Source organism: Marmota flaviventris, chromosome X, assembly GCF_047511675.1.
Source record: "Marmota flaviventris isolate mMarFla1 chromosome X, mMarFla1.hap1, whole genome shotgun sequence".
NCBI classification, from domain to species: Eukaryota; Metazoa; Chordata; class Mammalia; order Rodentia; family Sciuridae; genus Marmota; species Marmota flaviventris.
Window position 1 is genome coordinate 92,104,056 of NC_092518.1, and position 25,259 is coordinate 92,129,314.

At 45.4% G+C, this 25,259-nt stretch overlaps 1 protein-coding gene across 1 annotated transcript in view; it reads left to right on the forward strand.

The window, feature by feature from the left end:
- The window catches only part of Frmpd3 (FERM and PDZ domain containing 3), a 68,125-nt gene extending 43,925 nt beyond the window's left edge, over positions 1-24,200 (forward strand). The window contains exons 12-14 of the mRNA XM_027933264.2: positions 8,483-8,627; positions 18,514-19,335; positions 21,148-24,200. Coding sequence (XP_027789065.2) covers positions 8,483-8,627; positions 18,514-19,335; positions 21,148-24,200 — 4,020 coding nt within the window. The remainder of the gene's footprint in view (positions 1-8,482; positions 8,628-18,513; positions 19,336-21,147) is intronic.
- Positions 24,201-25,259: the final 1,059 nt, after the last annotated feature.

Consider the following 25,259-nt stretch of genomic DNA (forward strand, 5'->3'; position numbering starts at 1 on the left):
CATTTAGTTGCACAACAGAATTTTCTTGAGAGCTTTCACAAAATACAAATGTCTGGGTCTACTCCTAGAAGGGATGATTTCATTGGTTGGAGGTGCAGCCCCTAGGTTGTTTGTTTGTTTTGTTTTGTTTTTCAGTTTCCCAGGTGATTTTGTAGTACAACCAGTTTGAGAGCACACAGGTTTAAAACCTGTGTCACCAGAGGTCTGCAAGGAAACAGACCAATTCTACAAGTGAGACAGCCAACTGTTGCTAAAAGCTTGGTTCTTGTCCCCAATGTCAATCCAATAATGAGGACGTGGTTTTGAGAAAATGGAAAAAGAAGTTTTATTGCTTTGCTAGCAAAGGAGAAACACAGGGGACTCCTATCCCAAAGGCTGTGATTCTGCCATTCAGTGGGAACTTGGGGCTTTTAAAGAAATGATTTAAAGGCTACATTTCATGTGTTCTCTGTTGGAGTTGTAATTCATTTGTTAATTTGGGAGACAGTAATTTTTGAGATCTCTAGTACCATCCCCAAAGAGTGGATTACTTCGTTCCTACAGTGGGTGTGTACTCAGGGACAGATAACTCTGCTTAGGATGGGGAAGAAAGGTAATCCTGTTTCCCCTGAGGTTAGGGATGGGGAGATATTAGGGAGGAGCACAGAGAAATGTAGATTTCTGAATCAGACCAGTGTGGTTCAAATTCCAGGCCTACCATTTTCTAGCTCTGTGATCTTGAGAAAGTGTCTTAACTTCTAAATTCTAATTCCCTCAACTGCAAAATGGAGCACCTATCTCAAAAAGTTGTTATCAAGATTGAGAGGGGGCTGCGGTTATGGCTTTGTGGCAGAGTGCTTGCCTAGCATATGGGAGGCACTGGGTTCAATCCTTAGCACCACATAAAAATAAATAAAATGAAGGTATAAAAAATACAATAACAATTAAAAAAAGATTAAGTGAGAACAGATGGACATGCTGGCACATGTTTGTAATCCCAGCGGCTCAGGAAGCTGAGGCAGGAGGATTGTGAGTTCAAAGCTAGCCTCAGCAACTTTAGGAGGCCCTAAGCAACTTAGTGAGACCCTGTCTGTAAATAAAATACAAAAATGGCTAGGGATGTGACTCAGTGAGTAAGTACACCTAGGTTCAATCCCCAGTACATACATATATATAAAGTGAGAGGGCTGGGGATGTAGCTCTATGGTAGATCACATGTCTAGCATGTTTAAGGCCCTGTGTTCAATCCCCAGTACCACCAAAGGAAGAAAAAGACCATTAAGTGATAAAATACACATAAAATGGCTTAGTATACTGCCTGGCACATAGTAGGTGCCCAACAAATGAGACCTATTGTTTTTTTCAAAAGAAAAACATCAATAATAGGAAATAAATATTATAGATCAGTGTGCAATGGAACATAGAACACAAAAACAGGAAGGAGTTAACCAGAACTGGATTCCCACAAGAGGATGTTTTAAGCTGGATCTTGAAGTGATAGGCATGAATTAGCAGAGAGAAGTGAGATGTGTTCAAAGGCAAGGAGCAAGCATGGAAATAAGCAAGCCATATGTGCAGGTCGATAAGCATAGTTGCTTGGCTGGAGAGGAAAATAACAAGAAAGGAGATCAAACAGATTGCGGGTAGGCAGAATAAGTTGGCCTCAAGGGTTAGTCCAAGGAATTTACATTGAATTAGGTAGGATAGTAGGAATAGTAGGTTGTTGAACAGAAGGGTGATGGTATGCAAGCTGATTTGAACTAGAGTGCAAGATGGGTGGGAACAAGGCTAGTGTGAAGCCAGGGAGGTGAGGAAGGGATTGTGGTACCAGTCCATGGGCAAAGTAATAAGGGCCTGAGCTGGAAGAATAGCAGCGGTTAAAGATAAAAAGTAGGTGTGAAGCATGTAGACTCATTAAGATGCACGTGTAACCAGGTACAGTAGTGCACACTTGTAATGTCAGGCTGAGGCGGGAGGATGGCAAGTTCAAGGCCAGCCTTGGCAATGTAGTGAGATCCTGTTTCAAAAATAAAAAATAAAAGGGCTGGGGATGTGGCTTAGTGGTAAAACACCCTGGGTTCAGTCCCCAGTACCCCACCTGCAAATGTACCTTTGTGTCCTCCCACATACACCTCTGAACCACATACAATGCACATGTTTTGATATATGTAACCCCATTGCCTGCTACATGCAGCCCAAATGCACTGAAGAACAGTACTGCATGCACAGTACTCCCTCAAGAGTATTGTGGATGTCATGAGTGGGTGTTGAGGAGATACTACATTATGGGATAAGCAGGAGATGATATTAGTGAATGGATGGGGCTAGAAGGTTGCACTTTGCAAGTGGGAAATAGCTAATGGTTAGGTAGATGATATGAATGCTTAAAGACACAACTGTCAGGTGGTAGATGGTTCAGGTATACTCCACTTTAAGCAACTGATAACATGCCTGTGGAAAATTAGCCACTTTATGTCAAAATTTCTCTACTTTGTAATGAGATTTACCCTATGTAGTAGTCAGAATAATGCCTCCCCTTAAAATGTCCATGCCCTAATCGTCAGAACCTATGATATGGTATGCATATGGCAAGAGGGGGATTAAGTTGCAGATGGAATTAAGATTGCTAATCTACTGACCGTAAACTAGGGAGGGTGGCCTAGATTATCCAGGAGGACCAATGTGATCACAAGATTTCTTGGATATGAAAAACAAAGACTGAAGTTCAGAGAGATTTTTGTGGATGTGTTGTTTCTTGGATTGAACCCAGGGCCTAGATACCTGTTAATGCTCTACCACTGAGCTACATCTCCAGCCCTAGAGAGATGTGGTATAAGGACTCAGCCCAACTTTTCCGGCCTTGACAATAGAGGAAGGGGCCCTGAGCCAAAGAGTGTGGGAGGCCTCCAGAAAGCCAGAAAAGGCAAGGCAACAGATTGTGCCCTACAGCTCACAAAAGGGACACAGACAGGCCTACACTTGATTTTAGTTCAGACTTCTGACCTCCAGAACTGAAAGAGAGTAGATGTGTATTATTTAAGCCACTATTTTTTTCATATTTTTATTGGTACATTATAATTACATAGAATAGTGGGATTCATTGTTACATATTCAGATATATTTATGATATATCAATATAACTTGGTCAATATCATTCCCCAGTATTTCCAATTTTCCTCTGCTCCCTCCTCCAGGTCCCTTTCGTATAGTCTACTGGTCGCCCTTTGATGTTCATGAGATTTTCCCCATCCCCACCTTTCTTTTCCTTTTTCCTCTCTAGCTTCCACATATGAAAGAAAACATATGACTCTTGAATTTCGGAGTTTGACTTATTTTGCTAAGCATAATGTTAAACCACTGAATTCATAGCCATTTGTTATAGCAGCAACAGGAAATTAATAGACTCTGAGATTCCTTCAAATAGCAAGTATCAATATAATTTCATTGATAAACATGCTGTTCACACCCAACCTCTGTTACATAAAATCAGACACACCTGTAATCAGAGATGTCTTCTGTATTCATCACTGGTTATAAATTTGTGCTCTGTGAGATGGGCAACACACTTTTTAACCCTTTTTCAGATAAATCAAGAGGCAAAATAGATGGATGACATCATATTGTTAGCTTGAAAGCTGCCATGGTGGGAATATGCACACCAGAGAACATGGCAAATACTACAAATCAAGATTTGGAAGAACTGATTACAAAACATTTGCCAGTGCACCACTGTGTAGGGAGCACTCTGTTTCAGAGATCTAAATTTTCTTAACAGAGGCATGTAAGTTAAAGACCAAATTTGGCCCATTTCCCCCTAGATATGCCATTCTGGTTTGGGAATATTCTGGAAGGGCCTGATGAAATTAAGATTATTCACTGATTGCTGTTTCAATTTCATTACTTGATATTGGTCTGCTTAAGTTTTCTGTATCTTCTTGGTTCAATTTGGGCAGGTCAAATTTTTTTTTAAAAAAGATTATTATTGAAAACAGTTCTCAGCCCTGACTGCACGTAAGAATCACATATGAAGATTTTTTAAAACACTGGATGTTCCAGCTCTTCCTCTCAGACCATTTAAATAAGAATTTCTGGGGGTAGGACACAGGGATATATAGGTCTTTGTGGCTTCCCAGGTGATTCTAATGTACACTGGGCCCAAGAACTCTTGCCTTAAGTGATATTCTGCCTTGTCCCCAAATTGACTGACTGTACCCAATTAGCCTTTCCCAGCACTGTGGATCTGAAAGCAAGAACTGAAAGACACTAATCCCCTGGGACTCAAGGACCTCCATCTTGTGCTTTTGCCTCTCCAGACCCCTGGATTTCCATCCTTTCTCTGTTGTCAGAGATGCTAGAGTGAACTGAGGCTACTCCACGGCACCCCAGGAAGGAGATGTGGCTGGAGCATGTCAAATTAATCCTGCTGTACCTTTTCCTGGCTGACTCATGCCTCAGACTCCATTCTCCTTATCTTATTTTCCACTTGAAGATGGCCTGAGCATATTTAGCTACAGTTTTCACTCAGCTGATTTGCTTGTCGTGGAGTGAACATGAGGTAGTGTTCAGATATCTTTCTTTAATAGATAGCAGTCTGGGACTGACACACCACTGGGCCATTACCATACCCTATTACCACAGAAGCACATAAGGGGAAGAAAGAAACTGTCAAACAAATGTCCCAAGGGATCTCTTGTGGCCCTGTGTGTCTGCCATTGTCATGTTTGAACTGTATTGCTCTAGTACTTTCTGTAGGGACAAGCATTACATTAGATGTCCTGATCATTAAAATCTTACTTAAAGTAAAATGTTGTTTTTGAAGGTTTCTAAGAAACCTACCCAACCTTTTTGCTAGCCTGCCTTTGCTTTGATTTTTACCCCTGTTGGCAAAAAAAGCACATCTGTGTTTCTTTTACAAGCCACAATTGGCCTGTGCTGGGGCCCAGTTGGCCATCTGGGATATGTCAAGGAGAGGTTTCTGATGTGCTGTGCTGAGCCAGCTGGAGATGTGCTTGGCCTTCTCTGTGCACAGGATTTCACCTTCATGCTGTTATAGTGCCGACATCATGCTGTATTGGGGGTAAATGGAAACGAATTGAAGTCAGACAGTTAAGTCAATTGACCAGTGAGTCACCAGCCTCCAGTCAGTAATTCTGTTCATTAGACAAACAACCAGCCAGCCAGGTAACTAAGCAGGCAGAATGGGAGGCTGTTCAGCATTCTGCCTTCCTGCAGCCATCTTGGCAGCCAATGCCAGAGTGAGTCAGACTGCCCAGCAGTCAGTCAGCCTGTCTGTCCATCAGTCAGCCAGCCACTCAGTCTGTACACTGGTCAAGTGTTTCCCTCATTCTATTTGTCAGTGCCATTTCCTCAAAGAAGCTTCCTCCAGCTTCCAAAATCAAATGTCATACACACACACATCTTCACACCCACCCACTCACTGCTCTAGGACATTCTATGTACTGATAGCTCTCTGTACTTTTCCTTCGTAGTGCTTATCACACCTTGCAGTCATATTCATTTGTGTGAGTATTTGATTTGTCTTATTTCCTGCCAGATTATAAGGTCCATGTGATAGAGACTGGGACAGCCTGTTCTGGAATGAATGGATATAGCCATCCATTGGTCATGTTCTCCAGGAGGCAACTGGCCCATTTGTAGCATCTGGCCAGGTGGACAAAACAGCACAGGAGCATTTCAGCCAGAGGGACAGCATGGGTTAATGTTTGGAGGTGTGAAAGAGCATGGTGAACTGTAAATGATGTGTCATTGCTGGAGCATAGGGTGAGGGACAGCGATGGGTTGAGAAAGGCACAGGCAGAGAGGTAAGGAAGATGTGGTTGGAGACATAGGTTGGGTCCAGGTTCCAAAGGGCTTTGTATGCCATTGTAAGGCAGTCAGATTTTACCCTGTAGGTGATGAACTATGGAAGATTTTAAGTGACAATTAGAGTTGTACTTTAGAAATACCCCCTGGGCAGCATTATGAAGGTGAAGCGGAAGGAAGTGGGAAGAGACTGGAGGCAGAAGGGCCAATCAGGAGGCTATTATAAGGAGGTCCCTAGGTTTATGTGTCCTAACCTTCTCCTTATCATGAGCAAATGTCACAATCTATATAGCAATACATACCCACAGATGAGGCAGCTTTTCACCATAGCCTGAGAGGCTTGGTATCAGCACACTTGTCAACCATTTACATATCCTTTGAGAAGTTTGGGCCTGGGAGGAAGATGATTAGGGCCTTATGAAGTGGTGACAGCAGAGATGGCCGTGGTGTTTATGAATGCTTCTGAGGCAGAGCTAGTGAGTCTTGGTCCCTCAGAGTAACGGTAGTAGCAGCCATCCACACCCACACCTCTGTGTGTCCTGCTATTGGTGACAGGGTGTAAAACAGGGATATCTAACTCACCCTGCCCAGTTCCATACCCAATGTCTTTTTTTTTATATGTAAGATTGACCATTCTGCTGTGACTGAAAGGTATCCATTAACTAAAGAAACAAACCTCCCCAAGCCCCCCCCACACACACTTTTTGGTACTAGGGATTGAACCCGGGGCCCTTAACCACTGAGCCACATCCCCAGCCCTTTTTATATTTTATTTAGAGACAGGGTCTCACTAAGTTGCTTAGAGTCTTATTAAATTGCTAAGGCTGGCTTTGAACCTGTGATCCTCCTGCCTCAAGCCTTCCGAGTCACTGGAATTACAGGTGTGTACCATGACACCCAGCCTACTTCTTTTGTTAATGCCTGGTCTGGGAATTCCAAAATGCTGTGGCCACCCACATCCCCATGGCTCCCTCTTTAGACAGTCTTCAGTAGTCATTATATGAAGACCAGGGAGATTGCAACCCTCAATGACTTCAGTGTGATCCATAGGTAATCAAGTCATACTTTTAAAATTATAGTAGAGATATTAGAAAGTTTTCTTGAAAGGGTACTGTTTTTTTGTATATAATTGCTAGATATCTGTTAGCCAGCTTACCATCACTGTGACAAAATTACTGAGAAAGTCAATTTAAAAGAGGAAAGATTTATTTTGGCTCATGATTTCAGAGGTCCATGGTTTCCAGGCCTGTGGCGAGGCAGAACATCATGGCAGGGAGCACATGGTACAGAAAAGCTGTCACATTACAACAGCGAGGAAGCAAGGAGAGAGCTCACTTTTCAAACAAAGCCACTCCTCCAAAATGCTTGAAGCTATGAATCCATAAATGAATTAATCCACTGATGAAGTCAGAGCCCTCATGATCCAATCACCTCTCCAAGGCCCTGCCTCTGAACACTGCTGCACTGAGGACCAAGCCTTCAACAACCGAATCTTTGGCAATCATTTTTCATCCAAACCATAGCTGCATACAGTGGTGCACATCTATAATTTCAGCTAGCCAGGCACCGTGGCACACGCCTGTAATCCCAGTGGCTGGGGAGGCTGAGGCAAGAGGATTGCGAGTTTAAAGCCCATCTCAGCAATTTGGGGAGACACTTAGCAACTCAGCAAGACCCTGTCTCTAAATAAAATACAAAAAAGGGCTGGGGATCCATGGTCCAGTGGTTAAGTGCCCCTGGGTTCAATCCTGTGTGTGTGTGTGTGTGTGTGTGTGTGTGTATTTTTCCCCAGCTACTTGGAAGTCTGAGGCAAGAGGATCACAAGTGTGAGGCCAGCCTCAGCAACCTACTAAGATCCTATCTGGAAATGAAATAAAAAGGGTTGGGGATGTAGTTCAGTGGTAGGGCCCTCATGTACAAGGCCCTGGGTTCAATCCCCAGTACCAACATAAAAAGCAGCACCAATGCAAATTTCAAGGCCACTTTGGGAAAGAGAGGGCATTCAAGAAGATCTGAGCAGGACTGCAGGCCAGAAAGTATTTGCCCCTAAAAGGACAGTTAGGACTTGATTCCATAGAGTGTCCCCTATGTTCAGGGAACTGCTCTGGGTATTATAGGGGCCTATGTAGATGAGTATGAGATGATTCTCGCACGCAAGTTGCTTACAGTTAAAGATGTCCCAGGTTGGGCTGGGGATATAGCTCAGTTGGTAGAGTACTTGCCTTGCATGCACAAGGCCCTGGATTTTATCCCCAGCACCACACACACACACACAAAATAAATAAATAAAGATGTTCCAGGTCATTCCTCAGCCTAGCCTAGACCCCCAGCTCTCTCAACTGGCCTGCACATCTGCTGAGCTGTGAAAAGCACAAATACAACCAGCCACAATAGTTATGTGATGTTATATAATTCTGGTCTTTTTCAGTAAAGGTGCTTCATCAAATGTGTGAGTAAAGGTTGATTGAATTTTGATATGTGGGTAAGAAAATACTACACAGAAATTCTCAAATCAGAAGAAACTGTTTGTCAGGTTATTTGCCTCAATTTTTGGTTCAGAAAACATGGTTCTTATAACTATAGAAGCCATCTTTTTTCTTGTTGTTGTTACAATCCTCCTGGAAATGTACTTGCCTTCCACTTTCTCACAACTTTATGTTTCTTTGCATCTTTTCTGCAGCCTCTGGTGCTGTTGATGGAGTGGCCTGAAGCCACCAACTTTGCCTGCCTGATTGCGGGGTACTGCCGCCTCTTGCTGGATTCCAGGAAGATGGTCTTCTCTAGGCCTGCCAGCCAGCCTCTTCCACCTCCAATGATCAAGGCAGGTAGGGCTCAGCCTCAGTTTTCCATGTGCCAGAGGCCCTTTGGACCCTAGAGATGTGGAGAGAGGAGCTCTGCTGCCATAGCACTTACTCCTTGCAAAAAAAAAAAAAAAAAAACAGCACCAGGTTTCCCACTAGTGAGCACTGTAGCATGCATCTTAACTGGCACACCCTGACCCCATGGGAAAGACAGCAGGACTTTGCATGTGCCTATTCTACAAAGGATGCCTGTGGCAACACATTCTGATTAAGTTGGTGAATAAGATAAAAATAGCACACACACAGGAGAGCCAATTAAAGAATTGCTTTGGCAAGGCATAGTGGTGCACACCTGTAATCCCAGCTACTCCTGAGACTGAGGTTGAAGGATTGCAAGTTCAAGACAAGAATGGAAAACACAGTGCGATCCTGTCTCAAAATAACAGTTGCAATGGATCTAAGACAAAGCTTTAGAGGTATAGTAAGCCAGGGGGAGATTCCTGCATGTTCTGGCTTAGTTGAAGTGGGATTGATAATGAGGAGAGACCTCCTTTTTTGATCATCATAGTGGGGCTTGACAAACTTGTCTGAAATACAAGGCTGGGGTGGGGTAGGTGGCAGGGAGTCTGGGCAGGCCAAGAAGAAGGTTTTGGGATAGGAAAGGATTATGATGAAGAACAAGTGCAGCCTCTGGACAGAAGACTTCCCAGTTAGGCAACTCAGTGTAGATACTTCTCAAAGCTCTCCAGGGGCCTTGGGAAAAATTAGCCTAGTCCAGACACTGCTGCCCAGAACTGAAGCTAGAGAAAAAGGTGACCCTAAGAGCAAGTATTCCACATATTAGACCTCAGGCTCATATACATGCAGGAAGTACTCCCCCACCCCAGCTCCCAAGTATCATGGGCAAAGCTGAAACTTAACACCTAGTAGTCACCCTTTCCACATGCTTAAAACTTTTGATCCACTTGCCTTTGCCTGTTGACTATTTCTTCTCTCTTCATGACTTTCTTGTGGGCTGGGGATGTGGCTCAGTGATAGAGCACTTCTATAGCATGCACTAGGCACCAGGTTCAATCCCTAGCACTGAAAAAAAATAATAATTAACTAATTAAAAAGAATACTTTCTTGGTTTTTAGAATTTTTCACTTCTGATCTAGACTGAGGTGTTTTTTAAAAAATATATTCTTGGGGCTGGGGATGTGGCTCAAGCGGTAATGCACTCACCTGGCAGGCGCAGGGCACTGGGTTCAATCCCCACCACCACATAAAAATAAAATAAAGATGTTGTGTCCACTGAAAAATAAATATTAAAAAATTCTCTCTCTCTCTCTTCTCTCCCTCTCTCTCTCTTTAAAAAATATATTCTTAGTTGTAGATGTACAAAATACCTGTATTTTATTTATTTTTGAGTATTGAACCCAGTACCTCATACATGCTAGGCAAGTAGTCTTCCACTGAGCCACAACCCCAGCCCCCTGAGGTGTTTTTGAGAATAGAAACACAGTCCTGATGGATGTCCTGCCTGTGTGTCATTTCCCTACATACATGTCTTCTTCCCTCTCTTTATCACAAACAAGTCCATCACAAATCTCATGACAAGCCCAAAATATTGTCCATAAGAATTAAAAGAAAATCTGCTAAACATATTTGGGAAATGATAGGTGGCCCCAAAGCACATGAAGGGAGCTTCACAGAGAGATGCAAAAGAGCTGAGTTGGAATATGAAGAAACCAGAGGAGGGTGGTGCTACACGTCTTCAGGTGAATAGCTCTGAAGAGGCAGGTGCATACTTGGAAACCTACAGATGGCCAAAAATTAGAAAAGCCAGCATTAGCATTATCAGTGTCACCTGTGTTCCTCTTCTGTTTAATCACATCCGAGTAAACTGTACCTCTTACTGAGCAGGATGGAGAGAGAAAAGGGGAAATGGGAAGGCAGAAGAAAGAACCTGGAACCCAGCCAAAGACCAGATGTGACAGAGTTGTTCAGGGGGATCCACTTTTAGCAGGTGCTAGTGATAGCTCGTAGTCCCAATCTGTCTGAGAAAAAGTTTGACATCCCATCAACACCCTAACCAATGCTGGCTCCAAGTGTTCCCCTTGCTCTGGGATAGTAGCACCAAGTGAAGGACATGGTATCACGAGTCCCTGCAGCCTTACTGAGCAAACACCTCCCATGTTGCTTCCCTGTCACTTTTCCAAAGGCAAATCTGCTTCATGGGATTCTCTTACAGCTAGGCATAGCTTTAGAGCCCTCTTCCCTGATTCCTGACAAACCCTTGTATCTGCAAACTGACAGAGGCTCAGGGTATTTATGAACATTCAGGAGCCAAACAGACCACTGTGGTGTCTCTGTTGTTTATAGGGCTTTTTCTTCTTAGTGTAAAAATAGCTCAGGGACAGATGCAAATAGCCTCTGATCTTCCTTTCCCATCTCTTCTGGCTAAATAAACAAGAGCCACAACTTGAGCTTGGTAGCACCTCACCAGGGCCTTGGTTTCTTATCCTTCTGAACTGTTAGATACTGGTTTGATAGATACTGGTTTGATAGCAGGTACCCAGAACTCTTGCTACTAGGTGCTATGGGGTGATCTTCCTGTCTCTGCATGAGTTCACAGAACAGTGGCTATCCCGGCAAAGCAGGAGGGATGGGGTGCACTTCTTATTTCATGGTCCCAGGGAAAGAAAGGATGCTATTGAGGAGACCTCAGCCCAGGTTATATTGCAGAGATTATCAGTTCTGCTCTTGTAGAATTCTAGGACCAAGATCCAAAGCTGAGATCCATTTCCTCTCAACATTCATTCCAGAACAGATGCCCCAGTGCTGACTGTTGTTCTTTAGCAAAAGCCTTTAGGGTTTAGGCCTCCACCCAACCTCAGCTGGGCCTTTTCCTGAGGAGCCAAAGCCTTAGCCTACTCAGGACCTTGTCTCTCTCAAAAGGAGGAAGATGTATGGCTAGCTCTGTATTCTTATCCCACAGGAGTTTCTGGGTGCCAGCTTGTCTAACATGGTGTTTAGCCTACCTGACCTTTAAACTAAAAACTGGGAAAGAGAAGCCATCACCACTCCCATACCCAGGAAAAAGGGAGAATGGGACGTTGTAAGGAAGGAATTCCCTCTCAGTAATTTCACCAAAGTTGGTATTTTACTTGTTCATTATGCACACATTTCTCAAATATTCTTTGTACCAGGCATTGGGGGGGGCACAGCTAGGAATAATAGACATGATCCTTGCCTTTACATAGCTTAGAGTCCAGTGGGGGTAAATATACACAGACAGATGATTAAGGGGAGAATGCTAATATAGTTAGTATCTTTATATTTATAGAGGGGAAATTCAATAGTCACAACAAAACAACACCTGTGTTTGAAGGCCCAGAAAGGCTGTAAACTTAGAGAATGGCTCACATGAATGCCAATTCTCCATCTAGTCTGAGGGGTCAGAAAATCCAGAGGCAGCCCTGGATTTTCTCTAGCCCTGAGCTCCCTATATCCTGAGGGAATCCCAGAAAATAAAGCCTTGGGGACCCCTGTTAGAACCTCAGTTGGAGGAATTCACTCTACATTTTCTATCATGGCTAGAAACAGTTTATTGTGGTAAATTGAATATTCTAGTTAATGGCTACTGAATATTCTACACATGACTTATCACTTTTCATGTAGATAAAACCCAGCAACATGCATGGAATATTAAAATTAGACTGAATATAATAGACATTTGTTTTGGTGGTACTGGGGATGGAACCCAGGGCCTCACCAATGCTAGACAAGTACTCTGCCACTGAATAGACCTTTTGATTTTGATTTTTTATTTTTTTGATGATTCAGAAAGAACATGAGTTTCTTGCAAGGCCCTAGGTCCTCATTATGACCAGTGATTATTGGACTGAAGAATACAGAATAACCGAGTACTAGAAAGCTGGATGAGTCAATGTTATTCAGACTGTGTATATATGCGTGTGCATCTACATATACTGTTTAGTAACTCCTGTCAGTTTACTGTCCTGTTCTTTGTAAGCATTTTAAGTCAATCTTCTGAGTGGCTGAATATAGAAGAATAAACTAGGGCACCCCCCCCCCCAGGGAAAGCTCATGAGCAATTTACAAAGATTTGAAATCTAGGAGGCATGGTGTCCCAGCCATCCACCAAACACACCTGGTTTCACTGGCTTTTCTAACCTTCTGCATGGAGGAGCTTTGAGCTTCTCCAGGCATACTCTCTTCTCTGACCTAAAAGTCACAGTACCAAGTGGTAGGTGGGGCATGACCTGGCCTTGACAGTCTACTATTGGGAGATGCTTCCAGCTTATAGGGAGAATTCCAGCCTTTGGCTGGGAGCAGTGGCTCAGATCTGTAATCCCAGTGACTCAGGAGGCTAAGGCAGGAAGACCACAGATTTGATTCCAGCCTCAGAGTCTTAGTGAGGCCCTAGGCAAATTAGCAAGACCCTGTTTCAAGATAAAATAAATAAATAAAATGGCTGGAGGTGTAGTTAATTGGTAAAGCAGGTCTGAATTCAATCAGCAGTACCAAAACAAACAAACAAACAAAAAATCTCCAACCTTTGCCTAAGAGGAGTTATCACCTGGTACATCCCAAAAAACCTGCAGACAATACCTTGAGGTGGATAGACATCATTTATAGATAGTTCGTTCTTCTGGCTCAATGTTTCCCTGGAGCGCTTCTTCCATAAGCCTCAGAGGCCTGGTATGAGGGTCATTAAATACTATCTCCCCAAGAGATCCAGAGGTCCATAGATACAACCAGTAAGGCCAGATATGAACCCATTCAATCTAATTATTGAATTTCTATTTGGAAGGGCACCATGAGCTTTAGAAAACCAGAAGAACTTGGCATCTGAAGACAGAGACTTGGATTCCAGTCCCCGCTCTGCCATATCTTGGTTGTTTAAATGGAATCTTAGCATCCTCATCTGTAAAATGAGGATAATAATATTATCTACTTCACAGGGAATTTGACAGGATTACATGAGATAAACTGCACAAAGTGGTTTCACAGTGCAGTGTACTTTTTTTTTTTTTTTTTTGCTTCTCATAAGGATTGAGGGTTTATCATGTGCCCAGCACTTTTTATTTTTAAATAGTTAAATTTTATTTAGATATAATTTCCAAACCATGCAATTTACCCATTTAAAGTACATAAACCAGTGTTTTTAAATATATTTAGTATAGTCACTGGGTTGTATAACTATCTCCAAATTTTAATTTTAGAACATTTTCACCTCTCCTCTAAAAAAGCATGCCTATAATCCCAGTGGCTTGGGAAGCTGAGGCAGGAAGATCACGAGTTCAAAACCAGCCTCAGCAAAAGTGAGGCAGTCAGCCACTCAGAGAGACCCTGTCTCTAAATAAAATACAAAATAGGGCTGGGGATGTGGCTCAGTGGTCATGTGCCCTGAGTTCAATCCCCAGTAACAAAAATACACACACACACACACACACACACACTAGTAGTAGTCACTCCTCTTTTCCCTCTAATTGCCACACAGCCCTAAGCAATCACTGATGTATTTTTTATCTCCATAGCTTAGCCTACTCTGAATGTTTCATATAAATGAAATCATGCAATATATGGTCTTTTGTGACATGCTTTTTTCAGTTAGCTTAATATTTTCAGAGGTCATCCAAGTTGTAGCATATATCAGTACTTCATTCCTTTTATGACTGTGTAATATTTCATTGAATGGATATATTCTTTATCCATTCATCAGTTGATGGACACTTGGGTTGTTTCTTCTTTTTGGCTATTATAAATAATAATTTTATAAACATTCATGTCCAGCTTTTTATAAGCTGGTACCAAAAATATTTTTTAAATTTTTTTTTTAGTTGAAGATGGACATAATACTTCATTTTATTTATTTATTTTTATATGGTGCTGAGAATCTAACCCAGTGCCTCAAACATGCTAGGCAAGTGCTCTACAAGTGAGCCACACCCCCAGCCCCAAGGACATGTATTTTCATTATCTACTTAGGAACAGAATAGCTGATCAACTGATAACCCTGTGTTTAACCTTTAGAGGAACAACCAGAGTGACCATACCACTTTACATTCCACAAGCAATGGATTACAGTTACAATTTCACCATAGCCTAACACTTGTTATTGTCTGTCTTTTTTTAATGTCCATCATATTGGGTGTGAAATGATGATATGCAAACTCTCAGTTCTTATTTGCGGTTCCCTAGTGGCTAATCATGTTGAACATCTTTCGTGCTTTTATTGTCTATTTATATATCTTCTGTGATGAAACATTTTTTCAAATAATTTGTCCCTTTTTTATGTAATACTGGGGATGAACCTTGAACCCAGGGGTACTCTACCATTGAGCTACATCCCCAGCCCTTTTTATTTTATTTTTGAGACAGGGTCTTTCTATATTGCCAAGGCTGGCCTTAAACTTGCAATTCTCCTGCCTCAGCCTGCAGAGTCACTGTGATTACAGGTGTGTGTCATTATGCCTGACTATGTCCATTTTTAAATTGGGCTATTTAACCATAAATATGAGGGTTTATTTCAGGACTCTCAATTCTATTGCATTGATCTGCCAGCACTATACTATTTTGATTATTATTGCTTTGTTTTATATTTTGAAATCAAGAAGCATGAGTCTTCCTCCTTTGTTCTTTTTCAAGATAATTTTGGTTATTCTGGGTCCCTTGCAATTCTGTATGAGTTTTTGAATTAGCTTGTAAATTTCTACAAATTCAGCTTGGATTCTGATAAGGACTTCGTTGAATCTGTAGATTAATTTGGGAAAGTATTTCCATCTTAATATTAAGTCTGTCAATCTATGAACATAGAAAATCTTTTCCCTTTATTTACATCTTCATTACTGTCTTTGACAAATATTTTGTAGTTTTCAAGATACAAGTGTTCTTTTGTTAAATTCATATTTATTTTATTCTTTTGGTACTATCATAAATAGAATTGTTTTCTGATTTTATTTTTCAGATTGATGGTTGCAAAAAGATAAATTTGATTCATCTTCTCAAAGAAACAAGTTTTAGTTTTGTTAATTTTCTCTACTTTCCAATCCTCTATCCTCCAGTATTTCCTTATGCTTGCCTTATATTTAGATAGCTCTTTTTCTGGTTTTTTAAGGTGGAAGTTTAGGTTATTGATTTGAAATCTTTCTTCTTTTTACGTGTAGGCATTTATAGCTACATTTCCTCTTTAAGAACTGCTTTAGCTAGATCCCAAAAGTTTTGGCATATCGTATATTCATTTTCATTGATCTCAAAGTATTTTATAATTTTTCTGGTGATTTCTTCTTTGATCTATTGGTTATTTAAGAGTATTTTGTTAAATTTCCACTTATTTGTGAATTTCCCAAATTTCTATTATTGATTTTTAATTGAATTCTGTTCTGTGCAGGAAAAATGCTTTATATAATTTCATTTCTTTTAAATTTATTGAGACTTATTTTATGGCCAACACATAGTCTATCTGGGACAACATTCCAAGTGCAATTAAGAAGAATGTATATTCTGCTGGTGTTAGGGAGAGTGCTCTATAAGATGTGTTAGATCTAGTTGGTTTATAATATTGTTCAGGTCCTCTATTTCCTTGTTTATCTGCTTTTGTTTTAACTATTATAAAAAGTAGAATATTGAATTCTTCAACTACAACCAGGCATTGTGGTGCTTGCCTGTAATTCCAGCAGCTCAGGAGGCTGAAGCAGGAGGATCACAAGTTTGAGGCCAATCTCAGCAACTTAGCAAGACCCTCAGCAACTTAGTAAGACTCTGTCTCAAAATTTAAAATATAAAGGGCTGGGGATGTGGCTCAGCAGTTAAATGTTCCTGGGTTCAATCCATGGTACCAAAAAAAAAACAAAGATAAATTCTCCAATTACAGTTGTATTGTGTATTTCTTCCTTAAATTCAGTTTTTCGTTCATGTGTTTTGGGGCTCTGTTGTTAGTTCCAGTGCTGTGCATTTGTCAAAGCTATAAACTCTAACAAGAGTTAACACTGACATACTAACCCTGCCAAACTAAAGTTTGTTTGTTGTTCTTGTTTTTGTACTGGGATTAAACACAGAAGCACATTACCACTGAATCCTAGCCCTTTATATTTTATTTAAATTGCCAAGGCTGGCCTCATACTTGCCATCCTCCTGCCACAGCCTCCAGAGTCTCTGGGATTATAGACATGAGCCACCACGCCCTATTCAACTGGAGATGGAAAGGCATTTTTTGTGATTTGTTTGTATTTATAGTACTGGGTATTGAACCCAGGGCCTTGTGTATGCTAGGCAAGTGCTCTATCAGTGAGCTGCATCCCCAGCCAGAAAGCATTTTGAAGTCTTGTTTTATAGATTCTTGACCACAATGATAAACTGTAGAGTAATGGTTGAAAACATGGGTTTTGAAGCCCCTCATATCTGGGATCAAATTCAAATTGTCATTTATGACTCATGTGACTTTAGATAAGTCATGTGACCATCTGGGTCAGTTTCTTCCTCTCATTGGATTGTGAAGATTAAATGAGATCATGTTTAATAAATTGACCTGTTAATGCTTGCTGTTTACCTGCTGATAGCAGAAAGAGCTGTTGCTGTCTGAGTGCATCCTCACAGATAACATGCAGAAGGGCTCCCAAAACAGCATGAGAGAGAAGCCATTCAGAAATAAAGCATTTGCTACCGGGTACAGTGGCACATTCCTGTAATCCCAGCAACTTGGGAGGCTGAGGCAGGAGGATAATGAATTCAAGCCAGCTTCTGAAACAGTGAGGCACTAAGCAACTCAGTGAGACCCTGTTTCTAAATAAAATACAAAACAGGGCTGGGGATGTGGCTCAGTGGTCGAGTGCCCCTGAGTTCAATCCCCAGTACCTACCCCCGCAAAAGAAATAAAGCATTTGCTGCAGATAGTTCTCAGATGTAAGCACCTACCATCAAGAGCTATTAATGCCAGTGGGGTGGTACATGCCTATAATCTTAGTTATTTGGAAGGCTAGGGCAAGAGGATTGCAAGTTCAAGGCCAGCCTCAGGTACTTAGGTCCTAAGCACCTGAGACCCTGTCTCAAAAAATAGAAGTAAAATTGAAAAGGGCTGGGTGTGTAGCTCAGTGGTAAAGCACCCCTAAGTTCAATGCCCAGTACCAAAAATAAAGAACAAACTATTGATAAGAGCATTTTACCACATGTATGTGTAGCAGGTGGGGCTGGCCCTGCATGAACACAGGAAAGTAATAAGCTTTGAAGAATTATGAGAATTCAACCCCACCCTTCTTCCACATAGCACATCCTGTCATATTTGCCATACCCTTTACACGTTCAGATACCCAGAATTCTACTAAGTAGATAGCTATTATTTTAGGGCCCCTCTGTCAACAGTCCACTTTGAACCACAAATTCTTGGGCATTACACTAGTTGGATTAACACTTTCTCAGTAAAGTATTAGTAGCTTGTCAGATGCATTTCCTTGGGCTAGGAGAGAACCAAGATAACAGGAGCAATAGAGCACTGGAGGTTGAGATAGCTCTGGAAAAGTGCAGGTCCTGCAGTGACAGTTCTCAAAAGAGTAAAGTAAACCTCACCTCTTTAAATGTTTATAGCTGACTGCATACCAGAGGTAGGAGTCCAGCAGTGCTCAGCTGTCAGGTATTTCCCCACCCCCACCTCACCCCATGCTTTTTCCCATTTCAAAGGTGATGGGATTATTAGCAGTTCAGGCCTTGAGATTCACTCACTTCACTTTCAGGGTCAGCAGGGACATGGCCCATCAACTCCCCTCCCTGTGATCTCTAGCCAGATAATGCTTTCTCTTGGTATCTGCTTGCCATCTGTGCAACAGGGACATGATCCAGACATGTCAAGGGAGCTCAGCCACTGTCCTCAGCATTAGGGCTCATCTGTTGATTCTCTTTCTGGGTTTAGATTACATGCACAGTGCCCACCGCCCTGTCACTGGGGGCCACCTGGGGAAAAAGGAGAGTAGTTATGTGGGCAGCGTGGGCGCCAGCCCCAGGAAGTCGAGCCGCTGCACGCCCCCACCTACCGACTCTGAGCTTGTCAGCTTCTGCTACCTCCACATGCGGGAACAAAGGAAGGAGCAGGAAAGCCGGACAGATGTCAACGAGAACCTAATCTTCTTTGAGGATACCAGGCCCCGGACCAAGTCTGACCCCACGTCCAAAAGCTCTGGCCAAGGTTACGACGTGGTCCCTGATGACTTTGATGCAGCCAGCCTAGACCACGAGCCTTGTGCCAGCAGGGCCCGGTCCTACACCTTGGACAATTCCCTAGGGGCTGAAGCCCTGAATTTCTACTGTGACTCATGCAAAGCCAAATTCCAGGAGCAGCAGGGCCCTCGCAAAGGCGGGAGGCCTGGCTCCTCTCGTGACAATATGGTAGACTTGATGTCCCTCCCACCACCTGGGAGTGAGGAGGAGGAGGAAGAGGAAGATGAAACAACTTCTCTGTTGCCTGCCATTGCCGCCCCACCCCCTGGTTTCCGAGACAACAGCTCTGATGAGGATGACCCCAAGCGCCGAGCCGTCCAAAGCCAGGAGCAAGGACGCCACCTTCGTGGGCTCTTGTATGATGAGATTCCAGTGACGCTGATTGACAGTGTGCAGACCCGGACAGTTCGAGATCATGCCCAGGAGCTAGATGATGCTCTAGTGTCCACCCTGCAGGCTCTGGAAGCTCTGGCTGCTTCAGAAGATGGACCGCACCCCCCACCCCCACAGACTGCAGGTAATGGCCTGTTCCTTCTCCCTTTTTCCTCCTCTTCCTTCTCCCAGCCAGGAAGAGCCAACAGATAATGTTGTTTCTTCTCAAATAGACATTAAAGTCACTGTGGTGTGTCAGAGCAGTAGCAGTAGATGCCACAGAGGTCATCCAGTTAGTGTTTGCAGAGCAACAATGCTGTGACCAGGATGGGCTGCTCAGCTCTAGCCAGAGGTCCGGCCCTTACCATTCCATCTCTAGTCCATCTCTCTGGACATGTCTTACAGATAGAACCCAGGGATTAGAGCCATGACAGCTAAGAGCCAGGCTAGGAGGAAGGATGAGAGAAAAAAATTGTGAGAGATACAGAAGCTAGGCAAATGATATCAGCATGTACATGACTGGAAGAAAAACAACAGGACTAAGTAACCACCTTGTGACCTGGGATTGGGGATGCCAACACTGCTAAGGGCTAAGGTCTTTATCTTACCTGAGAACATGCCTCTAAGTCAGGGGCATCAGAGTCCTGGTTTCCTCATTCACAGTCAGTGTGACCCGATGCAAGGCACTTTTTGTTTCAGAGCCTCTCTGTTATCTCAAATTGGTTTGAGAACAGTAGTCACATCATGTTGGGTTATTGTGAGGATTAAATGCGATCATTTAGTCAAAGCACTTAAACACTATTTTGCATAACAGTAAGGACTCAGTAAGTGGGAGCTACTGCTATTAACTATTAGTGGATAGGAGAGTCATCAAACATGGCTGAAATAGTCACATGTATGTCCATTCTAGACAAACACGTCAGACATGTACCCATAGTTACAAATACATACCTCCATATATATATATATATATATATATATATATTTTTTTTTTTTTTTTTTTTTTAAAGAGGTAGCTGTGCACAGTAGTGCATACCTGAATCCCAGCAACTCAGGAAACACACAGGAGAATCACAAATTCAAGGCTAGGCTCAGCAACTTAGTGAGGCCCTAAGCAACTTAGTGAGACCCTGTTTCAAGATAAAAATTTAAAGGGGCTGGGAATGTAACTCAGTTGTAAAGTACCCCTGGAATCAATCCCCAGTGCAAAAGAGAGAGGAGAGAGAGAGAGAGGTAAATTACATAGTAACAGAAAAGAAATAGGGAGCAATAAGGAACCTGAACAAACACTTGAGGCCAGGAAGACTGTGGACAGAGAGGGTGATAGGATGCTGCATCAGAGGAAGCCTGCCATTTCTGTACATGAGGGCCCCCTTGACGTGGGCAGCCCCTACATGTTTGTTACCACCTCCCCCCACCCTGGGGCCAGTATTTCTCTTTGCTTAGACTCTGGAGCTCCAAGAGCTAGCTACTCCCAGGCCTGAGGCCCATGTGACTGCCAGAGAGGGGACATGCTCAGCTAAATGGCCTCAGCTGCAAAGACTGTGGGCAGCCTGGCCAGATGAGGAGGGATAGAGAGGGTTCTCTCATTGCCAGCCCTCTTTAGGACAATTAACAGAAATTTCCTAGCTGTTGAATCTAAAAATAATGTTGATTAGCATGGTTGTTTTTTGCATGTGATTTGCATGTTAATTTGCCACCAAACTGCCCAGATCTTCTCTTTGCCTCTTTTGTTATTTTTTTGGATTCCATCCTTTCATACCCCTTCTTACAACTTGCTCCTCTCTGGCCCCTCCCCACCTCTCCTCCCATCCTTAGCCCTGAATTCCTCTCAGGCCTTAGTTTTCCCCAGTTTTAAACACTGTTGGCTAACCTTGGCCTCCACCAACTCTCTATATCTAATTGGAAAAGAACTTGATATCAGTAAGTATAACAAATCCCATCCCTGTTCATTCAGGTCTGATTGTGCTGGCCACAATCACTCCCGAATCATCGCTGGACTCGGGCCATGAAACTAACTCTTCAGAGCTCACAGACATGTCTGAGATGATGTCGGCCATGAAGCAGCACCAGAATACCACCTACTTCCTGGCCCAACACCTCAACAAGGACAGCCTCCTTGCCCGCAAGGACCTGCCCTTCCGGATCCAGAGTTGTGCAGCCCAGGCCGTTCTCACGGCCCCTTACTCTCTTGGGCGCCCGGATCCAAACCCATCCCTCCAGCCAGCTGTCACAGGCCAGAGTCCTGGCCCCCCAGGGGCTCGGAGAAAGCTGCCCCACTCAGAGACCCAAACACAGGGAGAGCGATCATACTCCCTGGCAGTGCACCCAGCGCTGTCTCCACAGCTTAGTGAGCAGAAGAATCTGAGCCTGCTGCCCCCAGTTCCTGAGGACAAAGGGCCTGGCCACACTAGGGCAGGCCTGGAGATGTCACTGAGAGCAGCCACACCATCCATTAGTGAAGAACAGGTCTCAGAGATGAGAGAGAATCTGCCCAAGGAGGTCAGGTTGAGCCCCAAGCTTATCCTGGACCCAAAAGGCAGTGTGACCCCAGCCATCATCTCGGCTGCCATACAACAGGTGGTTCACAGTAAGAGTCTAGCCACTCCTGGCGGGGCTTTGGTGAACCCCCCAAGCAGAGGGGAGAGACAGTTGGAGGCCAGTGGGGGAAGGCCAGAGGTCAGCATGGGCAGACCAGAAGTTAGCATGGTGAGCAGCAGCGCCAATAAGAATCTGAAGTTTAAAATGAGCCCCGGTGCTCCAGAGACCTCACGGAATTCCCAGCAGCAGCTGGACACAGAGGTCTCTTCCAGCCCCAGAGCACCCCCAGGCAGCCGGGCTGATAGCCTACACCTCTCCCCACAAGAGGATAGGCTTCCTGTTCCAAGTTTCCCTCCCAAAAGCTATCATCTTTCACGAGCAAGTCGAGAGTCAGTGGGCAAGCAAGCTCCAGGGGAGGTGGCAGGCAAGGGTGGAGCAGAGGGTGCAAAGCCTCCACCACACAAGCAGGGTACTGTCTCCAGCCAGGGAGAGAAGGGGCAACTGGAGAGTACTTCCAAGAGCAGCAAACTTGAGGAGACAAGCCTGGCCCCCCGAGCTGGGTACCCGATGGCTCTGCAGAGCCCCAGCTGCCAGCCTCGAAGCCACAGCCCTAGCTGCCAGCCCCGTGGTCACAGCCCCAGCAGCCAGTCGAGAGGCCAGAGCCCCAGCTGCCAACCTCAAGGCCAGAGTCCACTAAGGCCACAGGCTAGCAGCCGGCAGGTGAACACCATGCCCTCTAGGAAGCTTGAGACGACACTGGATGGAGCCCACTTATCCTCTGAAGGTCCCACAAAGCCCAAGTCATCCCGTGGTCCTTTCCGGCTACGCAATTTGTTCTCTGCCACCTTCCCCACCCGCCAGAAGAAGGAGACTGACGAGCGACAGGCACAGCTGCAGAAGGTAAAGCAGTATGAGCTGGAGTTCCTCGAGGAACTTCTAAAGCCACCAAGCCAGGGGGAGCTACCAGGCACTGAGTACCTGCAACCTCCCGCACCTGGCCGCTGCAGCTGCCAGCTACGCAGCAGCCCCGTGCAGCAGGGGCCTGGCATGTCCCGCGAGCAAAGGCGTAGCTGTGATTGCAAGCGCATCTGCCGAGGGGGCCGACCACAGGCGGCCCAGACACCGGTGCCTGGCCTCCAGGGGAGGGAGAGGGACAGGGTCCCCCCTACCCAGAGACAGCCAGAGGCTGGCCCAGGCTTGAGCCTTGGTAGCCCCATCAATATCCGACGCATCCGTTCCACCAGCCTGGAATCTCGAGAGTGCCGATCGGACCCAGAAAGTGGTGTTTCGTGCCTGACCACGTGTGCCTCGGGGGGTGAGTGTCTGGGAGCTCCCAACTACAGGAAGCTGATGCGCCGTTACAGCATCAGTGAGCTGGACCAAGGTGACAGGGCTTCGCTGACCTCAGATGTCTACCCACACCCACCCCTGGGCATGCTGCCCAGGGAGGCCAAGGAGGTAGAGGCAGGCCTCCCCCTAGGCTTGGGTCCCAAAAGCAAGTCTGTGGAATCACCAACCCTGGGAGACCCCTCATACGTCCAGGTTACCCCTGAGACCAAAGGCCCCAGGCCAATGGCCGTGTTCTCACTGCCAGAGGAGGTGTACCGGAAGCCTGCCGATCTAGATGAGGACAGTGAGACTAGCAAGTGCTGCTCCATTCGCTATTGCTTCTACTACCGCAAGTGTGATATGGCAGATGATGCCAGTGATGGCAAGGATGAGCTCTCCTACTCCATCCCCATGAAGATTCTGCCTGGCATGAAGTTGGATGAGCAGGTGGTGCCTGTAGTAAGCAGGACCCTGCAGGTGCTGGATGCTGCCACCTGCAGCAGCAGCCCCGAGGCCTCCCGCACCCAGGAGATTGACCTTCGGGTGTCCACCTTCGAGGGGAGCCTGGCCAAGATCAATGCCCTGCGTGCCCATGCCTATGGCCTCCCTGATGGCTTCCTGGCTGCCCGACTAGATACCAATGAACTGCTGACAGTCTTGAGGCAGTGTGTGGCCAGCCCCGAGGCTCGTGCCCCTAAGCCCTATGTCTCTCAGATCTCTGAGTACAAGCTTGAGCTAGCTCTCAAGTTCAAGGAGCTCCGGGCCTCCTGCCGCCGGGTGGCCAATGTGGACAAGAGCCCGACTCACATGTTGGCAGCCATCACAGGCAGTTTCCAGGTGCTGAGCAGCCTCATTGAGACCTTCGTGCGGCTGGTATTCATTGTGCGCTCTGAGGCCCAGCGCCAAGAGCTTCTGGCCAAGGTGGAAGAGGTGGTGAGGAATTACACCTTCCTGCTGCGTGCAGCTGAGGAGTCCACAGCCCGGAACCTTAACCAGCAGCAGCAGCAGCAGCAGCAGCAGCAGCAGGCAGCTGCAGCAGCAGCAGCTACAGGGGCAGCCACAGGGCCCCCACCAGGCTCCCCAACTTCAGCGACTGTTATGAGCACATTCACCCGCTCCTTAAAAACCATTATTAAGTAGGGCATCTGCCCAGGCCTGCCCCCCTCCCCACCCACAGCCCCAGGTTTGAGCTTTGTGGTCCTTGCATCTTGTGGTGAGTATGTGTGTGTGTATGTGTGCGTGTGTGTGCGCGCGCGCTGGGCCAATCAGGGTCCAAGAGCCCATCAGTCTCCAGGGAGTGAAAAATTCCCTTGACTGAGGCTCTCTCTTAAGGGCTGCAGGCCTAGCTGCCGCCCTGGGTGTCTTCACCCCTTCCCTGGCCTCTGGGTGTCACTGTGAGGGCAGAGGCCCCTCGCCACTACGCTCACCACAGAGCTGTATTTTATCTCTTCTCTGGGGCTGAGAGGTGACATCAGGCTCACTTCCTGCTCCGAGTTGGGCAGCAGGGGAGCCAAGGTCTCGAGCTCCTCCTGGCATCTGCTCCCTTCCCGGGAACAGTGGTAGTAGCAGTAGGCCACAGCGCCAAGTTGAGGAGAGAGGCGCTCTGTCCAGATCTGCCCGCCCACCCTTGGGCTCCCGCTCACCAGGCAGGAGCCACCCCAAGGGCCTATGCCCAGGTGGGTTGTGTGCAGAAAACAGCCGTGCCTGGCTGTCAGCGGCCAGCCCAACAGGCTGGTAGCCTTGGGAGCCCTTGCCCCCAGGTCCAGCAGCTCCACACCAGCCATCTCCAAAGCGCCCTGCCCCTTACTGATGGGCAGGGCAGCTCAGTCCACTAGGGAGCAAGCCTCTGGGATCACCCCACTCGTTGGGTAAGGTACCTGGTGAAAACGTCTGCCCTGGGGAGACCCAGCGCAGGCCTGGGAGTCCGCACGGTGCAGCCCAGCCCCACGAAGGGGCTGTTGCCAAAGGTGTGTGGCTCCTCTTTCGACATCTCTACCAGACAGACTGTCCTTAGGAGTTGACTTAGCTATGGTTGGGGTGGGGGGTGGGGGGAGGGGGGAAGGGGATGGGGTGGGGGGGCGTCGATGACTATATCTTAAATTTCTGGAAGCTAGCGTGATATGTTAATCCTGAGTATATGCTTTTGGCTGTGTATTGACCCTGTGGATTTGTCTCTCTAAGAAAAGAAGCTGAGCGCCT